Source organism: Anomalospiza imberbis, unplaced genomic scaffold (assembly GCF_031753505.1).
Source record: "Anomalospiza imberbis isolate Cuckoo-Finch-1a 21T00152 unplaced genomic scaffold, ASM3175350v1 scaffold_61, whole genome shotgun sequence".
NCBI classification, from domain to species: Eukaryota; Metazoa; Chordata; class Aves; order Passeriformes; family Viduidae; genus Anomalospiza; species Anomalospiza imberbis.
The window spans coordinates 57,010-74,571 of NW_027100224.1; the positions used below are offsets into that span (position 1 = coordinate 57,010).

Below are 17,562 nucleotides of genomic sequence, written 5' to 3' on the forward strand. Positions count from 1 at the left end.
CACCGTGTCACTGCCACCACCGTGTCACTGCCAGTGTCACCCGCACCGCAATGGCACTGTCCCCGTCACCGCCCCACGGCACTGTCCCTGCGGCTGTCACTGGCACTGTCGTGACACTGGCGCTGGCAGCGGACCTGTCATTGTCCTGGCACTGCCGCTGTCCCCAGCGCTGCCGTGGCCACCGCACCGTGCCACCTCCAGCGCTGCCACCGCCGCTGTCACTGTCACCGGTGGGGCCCTGCCGGGGCTCCCGGCCCTGCGGGGTCCCAGCGATGGTGGCACAGGGCTGCAGAGGGGGTGGCGGCCACCCCGTGTCCCCCCGTATGTCCCTGGTGTCCCCCCCGTGTCCCCGCGTGTCCCCTCGCGTCCCCCACTCTCCATCCCGACATGGGCGTGGCCTTTGGATCAATGGGCGTGTCACCGGAGGGAAGGGGCGGTTCCAATCCGGTTGTGGGCGTGTCCTCGGCCTCAGGGGCGTGTCCATAGGGAGGCGTGGCCACCGGGGTGGGCGTGGCCGGCGCGCGCTTCCCGCGGCAAAAGTGCGGCGGGCGCCAACTTCGGGCAAAACTTTCCCCGCGCGCCGCCGGCACCGGGACCCCCGGGACCCCCCGGCACCCCCCGGACCCCCGGAGCCCCCCGCCATGCCCCGCCGCGGCTGACACCGCCGCCATGTACTCCCCGTATTGCCTCACCCAGGTACGGCCGGGCCGGGGGGGCCGGGACCGGGAGGCGCCCGGTAACGGCGGGGGTGGTGGGGGGGGGACACACGGCTGCGATCGGCTGTTGCCCCCTAAAATGGGGCGTCATGGGTGGGGTTGCGACCCCTCCGCGGGCGACGGTACCTCCCGGGGCAGCGGCGGCAGCGGAGACCGAGATGGGGCCGGTCCGGGGCTGCCGTCCCGGAGCGGCCCCGGTCGGCTCCACGGTGCGGGGGCTCTCGGTTCCGCGGCGATGCGGAGCGGATCTGAGCCCCGGGACGCTCGGTGCCGCCGCGGATCCCCGTTGCCGCCGGGGTCCCTGCGGGAGGCGCGGCGGGTTCGGTGCGGGACCCCGGGGACGGGGCCGCCGGTGCCACGGGGGGTTTCGCGTCCCCGACACCGCCGGGACGGGCGGGACCCCGGCCCCGGAGCGGGGTTTTGGCGCCGGCACCCGTCAGAGCGCGACCCGGAGGCTCCGGGGGCGCCTTCGGGGGCTGGACGAGGGCGAAGCCCCCCGGGGGCACCGAGTCCGGGGGGCGCCGCGTTCTGGGGGGGCTGCGGGGCGATCCCGGCGGGCCGTGGGGCCGGGGGGGTGCCGTGAGCCCGCTTCTGCGGGGGGAGGAGCAACAGCGGCCGCTTCTCGGGGAGGGCACAACTCGGGGGCTGAGGCGCGGGGGTCCCCGTAGGAGTCCGTGCCCCCCTGCGCTGTCCCGGGACGCCCCCGGTGTCCCCCCCAGCGCGGTTGGCGGGGCGGCCCGGCCGCCCCCGCCGGGCGTTGCTGTTGCCCCCCCCTCCCCGCCCCGCCGGCGTTGCCCTTTTCTCCCGCTTTTCGGGGCGGTTTTGGCGGCCGGTTGCGTCTGGGCCGGCGGCCAGCGGCGCTTCTCGCAGCTTCGGCGCCCGCCCCGCACACGCGTGTGCACGCGCCAGGGACACGCCAGCGCACACGCGTGTGCCCCGGCCCGCACACGCCGCGGCCCGCCCGTGCCCGCGCACACGCGCGTGCCCCGCGGCCCCGGCCCCGCGTCGGGCACACGCGGGTGCGGGCCGGTGCCGCCCTGCAGCCGCTCCGGGGCGGGTTTGGGCCGGTGCCACCGGGCGGATTTCGGGCGCTGGGTTGCACCGGGAGCGCCCGGAGCGGCCTGCGGGACAAGCGGGCACGGGCTGGCCTTGGTGCAGCACCGGCCGGTGTCCTCCCGGTGTCCCCTGGTGGCCTGGCAGCGGCTCTGGCCTCCTTGGGGACACCTCGGGCTCTGGCTGTCGGTGCCACGGCTGCTCCCCCTGCATCCCCTCCCGTGTCCCTTCGTGTCCCCTCCGTGTTCCCCCCAGGGCCCACTGTGTCCCTCTGCATCCCCCCCGTGTCGCTTTGTGTCCCCCCCGTGTCCCCTCCCCCGCCACACAGAGCCACCCCCTGCCCGTCCCTGTCACTGCCACCATCCCGGCATCCCCAGTGCTGTCACCACCGGGGTGACCCGTGCGGTGGGGACAGCCCCAGCCCTCTGCCGGTGCCCCGGTGGCCAAGCCCGTCACCGGCCCTTGGCTGCGGTGCAGGGCTGGCAGGAGCCGCGCGTGGCACAGGTGTGACACGCACGCGTATGAAAAGCTACAGCCGTGACACGCGTGTGACAGGACACAGGTGTGACACACGCGTGTGACAGGGCGCAGGTGTGACACACGCGTGTGACAGGGCGCAGGTGTGACACACGTGTGTGACAGGCCGTGACAATCGAGGGACAGGGCACAGGTGTGACGAGGACGGAGGCAGCACACGCGTGTGTCACGCGCTGGCGTGTCACGGCGTGCGCACGCGGCAGCCGTGCCGGTGACACGCGCGGGTGACACCCGGGCGTGTGGCACCTCCCGGCCGCGTGCCAGGCCCGGTGCCCCCCGTGCTGTGGCTGATGCAATCGGGGCAGGGGGAGGCACCGCCATCCCGCCCCGCGCGGGGCCGTGGCGGGTGCCACGCGCGGGGCACACACCGGGGGGGACACGCACCGCCGGGGGGGGGGGGAGACACACCGGGGGGGGGGGACGCGTGGCTTTGTGCGTGACCCCCGGGCACGCGTGGCTCCGCGCGTGGCCGCCCGGCGCTGCCGCACCCCCGTGTCGCGGTGCCGTGCTCAGCCCCCTCCCCGTTTCACCCCCCCCTCCCCGTGTCCCCCCGTGTCCCCCCGGTCGCTGGCGGCATCAATAATGGAGGAGCCCTTGGCCGGGCCGGGGGGGCCCTGAATTATTGATGGGCCACAAAAAGCTTTCTTGGACGCCGCAGCACCGCGGGGCCCCCCCCGGCCCAGGCTGGCACCGGGCCACGGTGGGGGCCGGGCCGCGGGGTCCGCGCCGGGGCGGGAGCGGGGCCGGGGCTGCGGGGAACGCCCGGAGCGGCCCGGAACGGCCGCGGTCCCGCCGTGCCAAACCGCGGCGATCGCCCCGCGCGCCGCGGCACCGCCCGGAGCCGCCGTCGGTGCCCCCGCGGAGCCGCTCGGGACCCCCCCGGCACGGCCCGGATGCCGGGGTCCCGGCTCGGAGCGCGGGGAAGGGGGGGGCGGATGCCCGGGTTCCCCTCGAGCCGCCCGGACGCCTGGATGCTCCACGTGGCTGCGGGCAGGGCCGGGCGGGCGCTTCCTCTGCGCGGCCCGCGGGCCCCCCCCCGAATGCCGGGGCCCCCCCCTCCGAGTGCCGCGGTCCCCCTCCAATGCCAGACACCCCTGCCCATGCCAGGGTGCCCCCCCCAAACGCCCGGGTCTCCCCTTCTCGGCTGCCTGGTCCCCTGCCAGAACCATCCGGCACGTTCTCTCCGAGGCCACCTGGATGCCAAGGTGCCCCCCGGACACCGGGGTCCCTCGTGGACCCCCCTCGCTCCCCGCTCGGGGGTCCAGGACACCCCTCACTCGCTCCCACCCCCCTCGGCTGCCCTCCTCCCCCCCTCCCCACACACGGGAGGGTCTTGGCAGCGGCGTCAGGGGCCGCCGGGGGGATTTTTGGCGGCAATTCCGGCTGTTTCGGGCTGTTTTCTCTCGCGGCGAAGCCGAGGGCCGGGGGGAGCTGGCAGCGGCGCGGGAGGGCGGGCGCTGCCGGGGCGGGGGGGCTGGTGGTGGGGGGAGAGGTTGGTTGGTTTGGTTTTTTTTTTTTTTTTCCCTTCTTTTTATTTTTTTCCCCCTTTTTTTTTTTTTTTTTTTTTGTCTTTTTTTCCCTCTTTTCTGTTTTTTCTGGGCTTTTCCCTCCCGATCCGGCGCCGCCCCCCCTGCCGCCGCGCTGGCGCTCTGCCGGGCGCTCGCAGCTGCGGACGCGGCGACGTGGCTTCGCCCGAGACTGCGGCTCAATGCGGGGCCGGCGCAGCCAATGGCAGCTCCGCGGCACCGCCGCCGGACCCCGCCTCGGCACCGACCCCCGCGCCCGCCCCGGGACCCCGGCCCGGCCGTCGACCGCGGCGGCCGCGCACGGCCCCGGGCCCGAGGCTCCGGATCCTTCCGCGGCGGCCGGCGTCGCGCCAGGCCGGGGCGGGGAGGGGTCCCACGTGTCCGGGAGGGGTCCCAGGCGTTGAGGAGGGGACCAGGTGTGCGGGCGGTGTCACCGGGCCCGGTGGCTCTTTGTCTGTGCCGAGGCTTTGGTGGGGACGGAGGCGTTCAGGCCGCTGAGCCCCGTCGCCTGAGCCGGCCTGACCGCCACCGTGCCCGCCCTGGCGGTCACTCCGGTGTCCAGAGGGGTCACTCCGGTGTCCAGAGGGGTCACTCAGGTGTCCAGGAGGGGTCCCAGGTGTCCGGGAGTGGTCCCAGGTGTCCCAAAGCCCCCCCTGCACTGAGCGGATGCTGCTGGGCCTGGCCCTGGGGTCCTGTGCAGCCGCCAGGGAGGGATCCCGGGCCCGGGGGGGGCCAACCACCGTCCTCAGCCCCCCCAGGAAAACCTCCCCGCTGCGGCTTTGGGCTGAAAACCGCGAGGTTTGGGGCTGGGCGGGAGCCGCTGCCCAGGCCCGCTGCCGAAACGCCCAAATTTTGGTTTCTTTCCTTTGCACAGAGGGATTTAATTACCGGGGGGGGGGAAGGGGGGGGGAAAGTGTTGGCTCCGAGCACCGCGTCCGGGATTTTGGGGGCAGAAACGTCGGGTTTGGGCCATTCCGTGCTGGGGCCGCCACGGGGCTGGGGCAGGCGGCCAAATCCGGGGCCTTCCCGCGCCGGTGGCGGGGGCGGCGGGGGAGCGGGACCCCTGGGACCCCCCCCCCGGCCCCAGAGGCGTCCTCGCCCGACCCTTTTTGCGCGAGGGTTTTTGCACGAGGGCTCTGCACGAGCACGAGGGGCCGCAACCGGACCCGACCCCCCCCCCCACACACACCCACCCACCCCCCCAGCCCTCCACCTTCCCCCCGAGCGCGGGGGATTTTTGGGGCGAATCCGCGCGGTTTTGGCGAAGCCCCCCGGGGGTCTCAGCCCTCCCCACCCCCCCCACCGGAGGGTTCCCCTCCCCTCCCCTCCCCTCCCCCCCCACCCCGGGGTCCCCCCGTTGCACGCGCGGGGCACACTCCCCCCCCCCCCCCCCGCCAAGTCCCGTTCGGGCCACGCCTCCTTGTGTCAAACCACGCCCCCAGGCCACGCCCCCTCCGTCCCGGCCAATGGGGAGGCCGCTCCCCCCGCGCGCTGCGCTCCCATTGGTTGCGGCCGCTCCGGTCCCGGTGCCAAAAAGGGGCCGCGGCGGCTCCGCGCGCTCCGCGCCCGCGGCGGCGGCGGCTCCGGGACCCCCCGACAGGGACACCCCCTCCCCCTCCAAAAAACCGGGACCCCTGCCCACACACACGCACACACACACACGCACACCGGCAGGGACACCCCGACACCGGGAACCCCGCACCGGGATCCCCCCATCGCCGGTAACCGGGACCCCGCGGCGGCTGCGCTGTCCCGCCAGCCAGGACCCCGCTCCTCCATCCCGCGGTTACCGGGATCCCTGACACCTGAGCGTTCCCCCCGAACGGTCCGCACCCCCGGACCCGCCCCCCATTCCCGGTAGTCCCCGTTAATCCCTCCCCCCCCCCTCCGTTTGCGCCCCCCGTTCCCGTCTGTCGCCCCCGGTTCTGCCCCGCCGGGGCCCGACTGGCAGCTGCCTACGGCCGGGATGAGCCGCCGCGATGGTACGGACGGGACGGGCTGGGAGCGGCGGGGCCGGGCCGGGTACCGGGGACAGGCACCGGCGGTAGCGGGATTGCGACAGCGGCCGGGATGGGGCCGGGGAGCGGCGGCACCGGGGAGCGGGGAGAAGGGATGGGAAGCGGAGGCGCTGGCGGTGCAGGCAGGGGACGGAGGTGGCACCGGGGACTGCTGGGGACGGAGATCGGTGGCACCGGCGTTGGGGTTGGCAGCAGGGACCACGCTGGGGATGGGGACCGGGGCGGCCGAGCCCCGACAGCAGCGGCAGCATCACCGGGAGCCGGACGGGGACGAGCGGAGAGGGACGGGGCTGTGGTGACACGGGCACCGGGATGTGGCAGTCCCCAAGACAGGGCTGTGGCGGCACCGGGGACGGGGCTGTGGTGGCACCGGGGACGGGGCTGTGGTGACATGAGGGTCGGGGCTGCGGTGACACCGGGGACGGGGCTGTGGCAGTACCGGGGATGAGGCTGCACTGACACCGGGGTTGAGAATGCTGTGGTGGCACCGGGGACGGAGCTGTGCCAGTACCGGGGACAGGGACCGGACTGGGACAGGCTCAGCCGTCCCTGCTCCAGCCACACGGGAGCCCCGCGGGACCGGGAGCCGCCTCTTCCCCGGAGCCACCCGGGCACCGGGAACCCGGCGCATCCCCGCGGGGCCACGACTGCCGGGATCCCCCACGGGGCTGGGGCTGCCGGGGTCCCCCGTGGGGCCAGATCCCACATCTCCGGTGCCCAGGGGACGGCGGCGGGGACGGGAACGGCGCGGCTGGTGCCCGGCGGGGCTCTGGACGCCCCGCGGCCGCCAGCCCAGCCCGTGCCTGTGCCCTCCCGTGCAGGATGAGTTCCACCCCTTCATCGAGGCGCTGCTGCCCCACGTCCGGGCCTTCTCCTACACCTGGTTCAACCTCCAGGCCCGCAAGCGCAAGTACTTCAAGAAGCACGAGAAGCGGATGTCCAAGGAGGAGGAACGCGCCGTCAAGGACGAGCTGCTGGGCGAGAAGCCGGAGGTCAAGCAGAAATGGGCCTCGCGCCTCCTGGCCAAGCTGCGCAAGGACATCCGGCCCGAGTGCCGCGAGGACTTCGTGCTGTCCGTCACCGGCAAGAAGGCGCCGTGCTGCGTGCTCTCCAACCCCGACCAGAAGGGCAAGATCCGCCGCATCGACTGCCTGCGCCAGGCCGACAAGGTGTGGCGCCTGGACCTGGTGATGGTCATCCTCTTCAAGGGCGTCCCGCTGGAGAGCACCGACGGCGAGCGCCTGGCCAAGGCGCCCCAGTGCGCCAGCCCCGGCCTCTGCGTGCAGCCCCACCACATCGGCGTCACCATCAAGGAGCTCGACCTCTACCTGGCCTATTTCGTCCACGCGCCAGGTGAGTGCGGCCGCCGCGGCGACGGCGCCAAACCCCGGCTGCTGCGGGCACGGTGCCCGTCCCCGTCCCATGTCCCGCTGCCTCACCGGGGGGGGTCTGCACGGCCGCCCGCAGCCCCCACCGGGATCCCCGGCCCCACCTGGGGCGTCCCCGGGCGGCCTCGCTCGCACAAAGCCGCGCCGAGTGCCAACGCACGCGCCGCGCGCCCGGCGCCGCGTGCCAAGCCCGCGTGCCAGGATGGGCACCGGGAGCGGGGCTGGGATTGGCACCGGGAGGGGCACGGGGCCATGCCGGGCTCCGGGATCCGTGCCGCGGGCGCCGGTGGGCGGCAGGGGCGTGCAAAGCCCCCGCGTCCCCTGTGCCCGGGGGTCCCGGTGCCACGCACGGGTTGGGGGGGTCACACCCGTGTGCACACGCAGCCGAGGAGGGGGGCACACGCATGGGAACGTGGTGGGGACACCCCGTTTTCTGTGTTTGGGGGTACCCCAGCCCGGCCGCTCGCCCTCCCCGTCGCTCCGGCTGCAGCCAGGGGGAATTTTGGGGCTGCACCGAGGGGGTTTGGGGTCTCTCTGGCGCCGCCGGGCGCCTCCGTCCTTCCCGGGCGCTGGGGGCCAGGAGCCGCTCCGGGGGTGCGCATCCTGCCCCCCTCCCCAAATCCCCCTCCACGCCTGCACACCAGACCCTTCACACCCACGGGGGGGGGGGGGGGTCCCGTGCCCCCCTGGACCCCCCCGCACCCCCCAGCTCCCCCCCCCCGGCCCAGCTGCCGGGGCTCAAATCCCCCAAACGCTGCTCCCACCCGGCGCCGCCAAAATGGCCCCGGTTGGCACCGTGCCCCCGTGCGCGGCACGAGGCCCCGCGAGCAGCCCCGGCCCCCCCCCCCCGGCAGCCCCCCCGCGCCCCCCGCCCCCTCCCCACGCCGGGGGCCCTTTGGCTGCCGCGGGCCGGGGGGGGGGCTCGGTGCCAACCCCCCCCTTGCGCGTAAGATGGCGGCGTTTGTTGGCACCCGAAACGCTCTGCGGCACCGCGGCCCCGCGCCGGGACCCTCACGCTGCGGGGACCCCCCCCCCCCCCGGCCCCGGCGCCGGGACCCCCGTGCCGCGGTGTGTCACACCCCCCCACCCCCCGCCAGCACCACAGCCCCCCCGGGCACCCCCAGCCTGGGCCTGGCCCCCCCGCACCTGCCCCTGGCACACCCACGTGCCCCGGGGGACACCTGGGGACATCGGGGTCCCCTTCCCCACCGGGGGGGCCCAGGTTCGCTCTGGGGGGGCGGCTCTCAGGGGGCTGCAGAGCCTGGGGGGACACGCGGGGAGTGGGGGGGACATGAGGACAGGGGTGAGGCGGGGGCTGCAGGCAGCTCGGGGTGGGTCGGGGTCCTTGGGGGGGGGCGGGGGGTTCCAGGTGCGCTGCGGGGGCTGCCCAGGTGCCGGTTCCCCCCCTCGGCGTGGGGGACGCAGGTGCGGGGGGTGGTGGGGGGGGGACACACCCCCGGGGGGGTGGGGGGCGCAGCTGCCCAGCAGCACCTGCACCCCCCCTCCCCAACATGCGGGCGGGGGCCTGGGGGGCTCTGGGTCTGGGGGGGTGAGGAAGGAGGGGGTGCAGGGACCCCCCCCCCCCCTCGGTGGCTCTGGAGGGGTCTGGGGGCTGGGGGAGGACCCGGCGTGGGGGATGAGGGGTGAGGGGAGCGTGGGGTGGTCGAGGGGGTCCGGCACGCTCCCGCCACGCGCGCCTCATCCCCCCCCCCACCCCTGCCGAGGTCGTGACCCCGCGCGTGCCCCAGTGACCCCTGACCCCCCCCGCGGGGTGACACGGCGGGGTCACGACCGGGGCGGGGGGGGGGGGGGCTGCCGTCCCCCTGCCCTTCCCCCATGGACGGCTCAGTGCCCTCCCGGTGTGTCGGGGGGGGGGGGGGCAAACAAAGCCCCACGCCCCCCTGGGGGGGGGGGGGGCCACTGTGGGACCCCCCCCACAGCAGTCCGGGCTGGGGGGGGCGCGGGGTGGGGGTGACACCCCTTCCCACGGGATGGGGGTCCCGGGGGGGTTTCCCAGGTGTGGGGGGCAGATGGGGGGACACCGGGGCGGGCCGGACCGGGGTGTGTGTGTGTGGGGGGGGGGGGAACCCAGGCGTCCGGGTGCCCCCCCCCGCTCGGCACAGACAATGGGCGCTTTGTTGGCGCTGCCCGTTGGCGGGGGGCCAGCGCATTCCTGGCCCCCGGCCCGGCCCCACGGCGGCCCCCGGCCCCCCCCCCCCGGCCCGGCCCCCTGCCAGCCCCGACCCCCCCCCCCCCCCGGCCGCCAGCGCCGGCTGCGCCCCCCCCCCCCCATCACCTGCCCGAGGGGTGCGCGGCCACCGGGGTTCCCTCGGGGGTGCGGGGAGGGGGGGGACACCCCCACACCTGGGTCCTGCCCGGGCTCGGGGTGGGGGGAGCGGCCGGCGGGGCCCCCCCGGGGGGGGGGCTGCGGGCGCTGGCGAGGTCCCGGCGGGCGCTCACCTCGAACGACCCCGCGGGAACAACGGGCCCTTGAGCGCCGGCACCGGCGGCGGGGCCGCCCCTCCCCCGGGGCATCGCGGGGTTCCCGGGGGTCGGGGGGGACGCGCTGGGAGGGGGGGGGGACACCCCCGCGTCCGCGTCTGACCCCGTTTCTTCGCAACTCCCCCCCGCCCCTCACCGCCATCCCCCCAGATTCCGGACAATCCGACAGCTCCAACCCCCAGGGAGACGCGGACATCAAACCACTGCCCAACGGTGGGTGCCCCCCGGTGTCCCCCCGGTGTCCCCGCGGTGTCGCCTGCCCCCACTGTGCCCTCTGTGCCACCCCCCACCCCGTGTGTTCACTGTCACTGCGGTGTTCCGTCCGTGCCCCCCCCCCCCTCAGTGTCCCCCCGTGTCCCTCCTGTGTCGAGTCCCCCTGCGGTGTCCCCAGTGCCCCTCCTGGCCCCCGCCATGTCCCCCCCGTGGCCGCCGTGTCCGGTCACCCCGAGTGACCCCGGTGTCGTCCCCCGCCGTGTCCCCAGGGCACCTGACCTTCCAGGACTGCTTCGTGACCTCGGGGGTCTGGAACGTGACGGAGCTGGTGAGGGTGTCCCAGAGTAAGTGGGGACACGGCGAGGGGGCTCCGGGCCGGGGGACACCGGGGGGACACCGGGGGGTGGGGGGACACGGGGAGGGGACAGAGCCTGGGATGGCACAGGGGGGATGGGGGATGGGAGGACACAGGAGCTGGGGGGGGGACACGGGGGGACCGGAAGGGTGGGGGTGGCCCTGCGTGGGTCCCCCACGTGCCCCCCGCCCCGTGTCCCCCCAGCCCCCGTGGCCACGGCGTCGGGCCCCAACTTCTCGCTGGCTGACCTGGAGAGCCCGGGGGGCTACTACAACATCAGCCCCGTCGCCCTCGGCCGCCGGCCCCTGGGGCCCCCCACCGCCAGGTACCGGGACCCCCGACCCCCTGCCACCCCCAGGGCCCCTCTTTGGGGGTGCTCCCCTCCCCAGGGGCTCTCCATCCCCCCAGGACCACCCGGACACCCCCAGCCCTTGGGGTCTGGACGTTCTCCCTCGCACCCCACAAAGCCCTTGGATCCCCAAAACCTGCCCGGGCCCCCCCATTTGGGGATTTACCCTTAACCCCTGGGATTTGGGGGCTCTCCTTCACCTCCCACAAGCACCTGGGACCCCCCTCTTGACCCCTCCGGACACCGTGGGGGGGGTGGGGCTGGGACCCCTGGGTTCCCCTGGGCGCTTCGTGGGGTGACACCCCCGAGCCCGGAGGTGACACCCCTGTCCCCACAGCGGCCCGAAGCGCCCCAAGGCGCTGGACGAGGGGGACCTGGAGGGTCCCGGGGACGACGTCTTCTACCCCGGGCCGGGGCGGTCCCCAGCCCCCGGCAGCAGCCAGGGGCCCTGGGGGGGGGACGTTGACACCGGTGGGTGAGGCCCGGGGGGCTTTGGGGGCACGGGTGCCTTTTGGGAGGGGGGGGGACACGGGGTGGGGGGGAGGCACGGAGGGGGCTCCCGGGGACGGACGCGGCGGCAGGCGGGGGACAGAGGACGTCGGGAGGGACATCGCGATGGGGACACCGGGGTGGGGGTAACGGGGAGGCTCTGGGGATGCGGGGGGTGGGGGGCACCGGGGCGGGGGGAGCACCGGGGAGGGCCGGTCTGTGCCGGAGGGTCTGGGGGCAGGCGGGGAGAGGTCTGGGGAGGGCGGAATGCGGGGGGGGCGCAGGGGTCCGGCTGCCCCCCCCCCCCCCCGACCCCCCTGGCCCCCCCCAGGCCCGGCGGCGCTGAAGAAGTCGGGGAAGTTGGATTTCTGCAGCGCCCTGTCGGGGCACGGGGCCGCGCCCCGCATGGCCTTCGGCCACCACCCCCTGCCCGTCCTGGCCGGCGTCCGCCCCGGTGAGACCCCACACCCCCGGACCTCCTTCCCCCGGGCCCGGGGGGGGGGGGGGGGGGCTGCCGGGCGACCCCGAGCGGGGCGGGCCGGGCCGGGGGGGGGGCGTCCCTGGGCGCGGTGGGGCGGGCGGGCGGGGGTCGGGCCGGCCCGGGGTTGGGCGGGGACGGGGGGTCCGCGGCCGCCGGCGCTGGCGCTGAGGGTCCCTGCAGGCAGCCCGCGGGCCACGGCCTCGGCGCTGCACTTCCCGTCGGGGTCCCTCCTGCCCCAGTCGAGCCCCTACTTCGCCCACCCCACCATCCGCTACCACCACGGGCAGGACTCGCTCAAGGACTTCGTGCAGTTCGTCTGCGCCGACGGCGCCGCCCAGGGCCCCCAGGTGCGGCGGGGACGGGCGCGGGGGCGGCCCGGGGGTCGCGGGGAAGGCCCGGGGGTCGCGGGGACACGCGGGGACACCGGGACCCCCCCCCCCCAACTCCCCGCCGGCCGCCGCCGCCTGGCTCAGAACGAGGCGCGGGAGGCGGAGCCTGGATGCAAATAAGGGCGAGGAGGCGGGGCGTGTATGCAGATGAGGTGCGGCCGGAGGGCGAATAGATGCGCGCTATGCAAATAAGCAGAAAGGGGCGGTGTCTGCATGCAAATAGAGCGCAGGGGGCGGGGTCTGTATGCAAACGAGCCCAGGTGGCCGCGCTGGCTGCGGCAGGGCCAGGACGGGGTGACGGGGACCCCCCCCCCCAAACCTCCGACCTGGGGACCCCCAACACGGGGACCTGCCCCCCCCACCCCCGCACTTGGAGACGCCCCGCCCGGGGAGCTCCCACCTGGGGACCCCGCACCTGGGGAGCTCCCACCTGGGGATCTCCCACCTGGGGGGATCCCCGCACCTGGGATCTCCCACCGGGGGACCCCGCACCTGGGGAGCTCCCACCTGGGGGATCCCCGTGTGGGACCCCCACGTGGAACCCCCCTTCCCCCGCCCCGAGGGGCTGCAGACCCCTCCCCGACCCGCCCCCACTCCGCGCCAGCCCCTCCCTCCCGCCCGTGCCGCTGCCCCGCCCAGCCCCGGGGGTCCCGGGGGTCCGTCACCGTGTTCTCGTTGCAGCCGTGCGGGGCGCAGGGCCGGGCCGGGGGGGCTGCGGGGGCCCCCCTGGCCCGGCCCCTGCCCCTGCCCCCGCCGGAGCCCAAAGCCCCCAGCGGCCCCCCGGGCGGAGCCCCCGCCGCACCCCGTAAGTGCCCCCCTGCACCCCACGGCACCCCACGGCACCCCACGGCACCCCACGGCTCCCTCCGCGCCCGCAGCCGGGCCCTGGCCGTGGGGGGCGGGGGGCAGGGGGGCCCAGGGGCAGGGGGCAGGTGTGGGCTCCCAGCAGAGGGGCGCAGACAGGTGCAGAGGTGCCCAGGTGTGGGGCGCAGCTCTGGGGTGCAGGGGTGCCCAGGTGTGGGGTGCAGCTCTGGGGTGCAGGGGGTGGGGCAGCAGTGAGGTGCAGGTGCCCAGATTTGGGGTGCAGGTGCCCAGGTGTGGCTGCAGGTGCCCAGGTGTGGAATACAGGTGCCCAGGTGTGGGGTACAGGTGCGCAGATTTGGGGTGCAGGTGCCCAGATTTGGGGTGCAGGTGCCCAGGCATGGCTGTGTGTGGCCAAATTTGGGGTACAGGTCCCCAGGTGTGGCTGTGTGTGCCCAAATTTGGGGTACAGGTGCCCAGATTTGGGGTGCAGGTGCCCAGTTGTGGCTGTGTGTGCCCAAATTTGGGGTACAGGTGCTCAGATTTGGGGTGCAGGTGCCCAGGCGTGGCTGTGTGTGCCCAAATTTGGGGTACAGGTGCCCAGATTTGGGGTGCAGGTGCCCAGGTGTGGCTGTGTGTGCCCAAATTTGGGGTACAGGTGCCCAGATTTGGGGTACAGGTGCCCAGATTTGGGGTGCAGGTGCCCAGGTGTGGCTGCAGCTGTGGGGTGCTGGGGGTTGGTTGCAGGTGCCACCTGGGGACCTCTGGGCTGGTGCCAGCACCCGCCCCGGGGTGCCCCAGCACAGGGTGACACCTGTGACCCAGGTGGTCACCGGGGCAGGTGACAGGAGCGGGGGGACAGCAGGTGACAGGGGCTGCCTGGGGACGACCCCAAGGTGCCCCCGGGACAGGTGACAGTGACCCAGGTGACACAGTGACCCTGGTGACACGGTGACCCCGGTGACACGGTGACCCTGGTGACACGGTGACCCCGATGACACGGTGACCCTGGTGACCCCGGTGACACGGTGACCCAGGTGACAGGGGTTCCCCAGGTGACATGGTAACCCAGGTGTCACAGTGACCCTGGTGTCACAGTGACCCAGGTGACAGTGACACAGTGACCCAGTGGACAGGGTGACCCAGTGACCCTGGTGTCACAGTGACCCAGGTGACACTGAGACACCGTGACCCAGGTGACAATGACCCAGGTAACACAGTAACCCAGGTGACAATGACCCAGGTGACACAGTGACCCAGGTGACAGTGACCCAGGTGACACTGTGACACCGTGACCCGGGTGACAATGACCTAGGTGACACAGTGACCAGGTGACACAGTGACACCGTGACCCGGGTGACAATGACCTGTGTGACACAGTGACCCAGGTGACAGTGACACAGTGACCCAGTGGACAGGGTGACACAGTGACCCTGGTGACACGGTGACCCAGTGACCCAGGTGACACAGTGACCCCAGTGACACTGTGACCCAGGTGACAGTGACCCAGGTGACAGTGACCCAGGTGACACAGTGACCCAGGTGACAATGACCCAGGTGACACAGTGACCCAGTGACCCAGGTGACAATGATCCAGGTGACCCAGGCGACCCAGGTGACACAGTGACCCAGGTGACAATGACCCAGGTGACAGTGACCCAGGTGACCACAGGTGACACACTGACCCAGGTGACACAGTGACCCAGGTGACAAAGACCCAGTGACCCAGGTGACACAGTGACCCAGGTGACAATGACCCACGTGACACAGTGACCCAGGTGACAATGACCCAGGTGACAGTGACCCAGGTGACACAGTGACCCCAGTGACACAGTGACCCAGGTGACCCAGTGACCCAGGTGACAATGACCCAGGTGACAGAGTGACCCAGGTGACAGTGACCCAGTGACCCAGGTGACACAGTGACCCAGGTGACAGAGTGACCCAGGTGACAGTGACCCAGTGACCCAGGTGACAATGACCCAGGTGACAGAGTGACCCAGGTGACAGTGACCCAGTGACCCAGGTGACAATGACCCAGGTGACAGAGTGACCCAGGTGACCCAGTGACCCCGGTGAAGGGTGCCGCGGTGACCCTGGTGCCAGGGTGCCCGGGGGGTCCCTGACGTGCCCCCGGGACAGCAGACAGGGGTTCCCCAGGTGACAGGGCTGCCCCTGGGGGCAGGTGCCAGGAGCCAGGGGACAGCAGGTGCCAGGTGACAGGTGCCCCCGCCCGCGGCCGCCCGGCTGCCCGTGCATCATCACCTGCATCGCCATCGCTGTCACCGGCCCGGCGCCTCATCCCCCCCATTCCAGCCCGGTTCCTTCGCCATTTCCCCCCTTCTTACCCCATTTTCGCTGGTGGGGGGGGGGAGGTGCGGGTGGGGGGAGACCCCGGACCCACCTGCGTCCCCCCGAGGGCAGGGGACGCCTGGCCGCTCCTCCCCGCTCCACCCTCGGGGGCAGGACCGGGGGCCGCGGGGGGGTCCGCACGGGTAAGTACCGGTGCGGGAGGGGGGGGGGGGTCCCGCAGGGGGCCTCGCCGCGCCGCGGGGGTCTCACCTGGAGCACGGGGGGGGCGGGGGGTCTCTCGGCGCCCCCCTTTCCCCGCCTCGTGCCGGGCTCCGCGCACCTGGGGGGGGGGGGGGGGGGGTCGGCGGCACACCCCGGGGCGCGGCCGGGCTGAGCCCGCTCTCCCCGCAGCATTCGCAGCGTCAGGCGCCGCCGCTGCCCCCCGCCTTGTCGGCCTCGGACCCCGCGACGGCAACTTTCTGACCCTGCCCCAGCAGCAGGTACGGCCACACCTGGGGGACACCCCCCTCGGACACACCTGGGACCCCCCTCGGGTACCTGGGACCCCTCTCGGACACACCTGGGACCCTCCTCGGGTACCTGGGACCACCCTCGGACACACCTGGGACCCCCCTCGGGTACCTGGGACCCCCCTCGGACACACCTGGGACCCCCCCTCGGGTACCTGGGACCCTCCTCGGGTACCTGGGACCCCCCTCGGACACACGGGACCCCACCCCGCACCCCTGGGACCCCCCTCGGACACACCTGGGACCCCACCCCACACACCTGAGACCACCCCACCCACACCTGGGACCCCACCCCGGACACCTGAGACCCCTCCCCCCTCCGACACCAGGACCCGCCCCCGCACACCTGGGGGGACACCTGAGACTCCCCGAGATGCCTGAGACCCCCCCAGCACACCTGAGCCCCCCTATGGCCCCGGACCCCCCTTGGACCCCCCAGCACACCTGGCTGTCCCCCGGCCCCGCCCACCGGAGCCCCCGGCCACGCCCCCGCGATGACATCACTGCGGGGACAAAGGGGGGCGTGGCCACGCCGCCCCGGCGGGGCCGCCATTGGCCCCCCCCCCCCCGGCCCCGTGGCACGACGCCCGATTGGCTGCCTGCCCTGCGGCGCCGGCCGCTGATTGGTTGGCGCCGGCGCGGGCCCGGAGCCAATGGCAGGCGGGGAGGCAGCCAGGGCTGGCAGCCAATGGGGGCTCTCGGCGGGCCGCGCTGGAGCGGAGCCCGATTGGCTGGCACCGCCGGGCGGGAGGGGGGCGGAGCCGGCGCTGATTGGCTGGCACCGGCAGAGCCTTGGCAGGCAGCGGGCGCTGCGGCGGCACGGCGCGATCCCATTGCTGCGCGCGGTGGTGCGGCGGCGGCTCGGCCAATGGGCGGGGCGGGGCGGGGCGCGCGCGGGGGGCGGGGCCCGGCGGGGGGAGGGGCTGCCCCCCCCCCCAGGCCATGTGCCCGCCCTGAGGCCTTGGGGACCCCCGGGACCCCCGAGCGGGGGGGGCCCCACCCTCTCCTGGGGGGTCCTGGGGGGGGGGGGTGACCCCTCCTCCCCACCGGGGGGTCCTGGGGGGGTCCAACCCCCCCAATATGGAGACCCCGACCCATTTTGGGGTCCTGGGGGGGACCTGGGGGGGGTCCAACCCCCCCATTATGGAGACCCCGACCCCTTTTGGGGTCCTGGGGGGGTCCTGAGGGGGTCCAACCCCCCCATTATGGAGACCCCGACCCATTATGGGGTCCTGGAGGGGTCAGGGGGTGCTCAACCCCCCCCAATATGGAGACCCCGACCCCTTTTGGGGCCCTGGGGGTGTCAGGGGGGGTCCAACCCCCCCATTATGGAGACCCCGACCCCTTTTGTGGTCCTGGGGTGGCAACCCCCCCCGCTGTGGAGACCCCGACCCATTTTGGGGGGGTCAGGAGGGGTTTGCTCCCCCCCCCTTCCAAGCGACCCCCGAGTCCTCATCTCTTTTTGGGGGGGGGCCGGGGACCCCCAAACGTGGGAGGTTTGGGGGTCTCGACCCCCCCCCCCCTCCTCCACAGCCCCAGGGGGGGTTGGGTGTCCTGGGGGGGTCACGGGGGGGCTGGGGGGGGTGTGTGTGTGGGGGGGGTTTCTGTGTTTGTGCCCCCCCCCCCCCCCGCTGACCCCCATCTCCCCCCAGTCCTGGTTCCTCTGACGCCGCCCCCGGACGAGGAGGAACCGCGCGGAAAAAGGAGGAAAAAAAAAAACCGGGAAAAAAAAAAAAAAAAAAAGGAAAAGAAGAAAATCCACGGAACAAGCAAACAACAAAACCCAACAAAACCCACGGAAAACCCCGCAAAACCCCACCAAAAAAAAAAAAAAAAACCCACAAAAAAACAACACCCACCCCCCAATAAAAAAAAAAAAAAAAAAAAAAACCAGCCGCAACCCCCCCACCCCCCATTAAATGG

General features: G+C 73.9%; 2 protein-coding genes across 10 annotated transcripts in view; both read left to right on the forward strand.

The window, feature by feature from the left end:
- GCDH (glutaryl-CoA dehydrogenase) overlaps positions 1 to 17,562 on the forward strand; it is a 55,966-nt gene that overhangs the window by 27,467 nt on the left and 10,937 nt on the right. The gene's annotated exons all lie outside the window — the stretch shown is intronic.
- On the forward strand, positions 490 to 17,378 carry NFIX (nuclear factor I X). Of its 8 annotated transcripts, XM_068178848.1 has the most exons (11): positions 535 to 696; positions 6,672 to 7,203; positions 9,891 to 9,953; positions 10,223 to 10,297; positions 10,513 to 10,633; positions 10,995 to 11,128; positions 11,478 to 11,600; positions 11,808 to 12,068; positions 12,738 to 12,821; positions 15,521 to 15,609; positions 17,292 to 17,378. In XM_068178848.1, the coding sequence occupies exons 1-11, from the start codon at positions 670 to 672 to the stop codon at positions 17,304 to 17,306; spliced, it is 1,524 nt and encodes a 507-aa protein (XP_068034949.1). In that variant the 5' UTR covers positions 535 to 669; the 3' UTR covers positions 17,307 to 17,378. The 8 variants fall into 8 exon arrangements, with proteins under 8 accessions (XP_068034942.1, XP_068034949.1, XP_068034944.1 ...); XM_068178841.1 differs by lacking the exon at positions 12,738 to 12,821 and having other exon boundaries at positions 490 to 696; positions 11,808 to 11,974; XM_068178843.1 differs by lacking the exon at positions 12,738 to 12,821 and having other exon boundaries at positions 11,915 to 11,974.

Bases quoted from the DNA above. Each gene is read 5' to 3' on its own strand.
- NFIX (XM_068178848.1), top strand. From the start codon at position 670: ATGTACTCCCCGTATTGCCTCACCCAG. The intron at 10,298-10,512 runs GTAAGTGGGGAC...GTGTCCCCCCAG, and splicing joins GCTGGTGAGGGTGTCCCAGA to CCCCCGTGGCCACGGCGTCG. The intron at 10,634-10,994 runs GTACCGGGACCC...CTGTCCCCACAG, and splicing joins CTGGGGCCCCCCACCGCCAG to CGGCCCGAAGCGCCCCAAGG.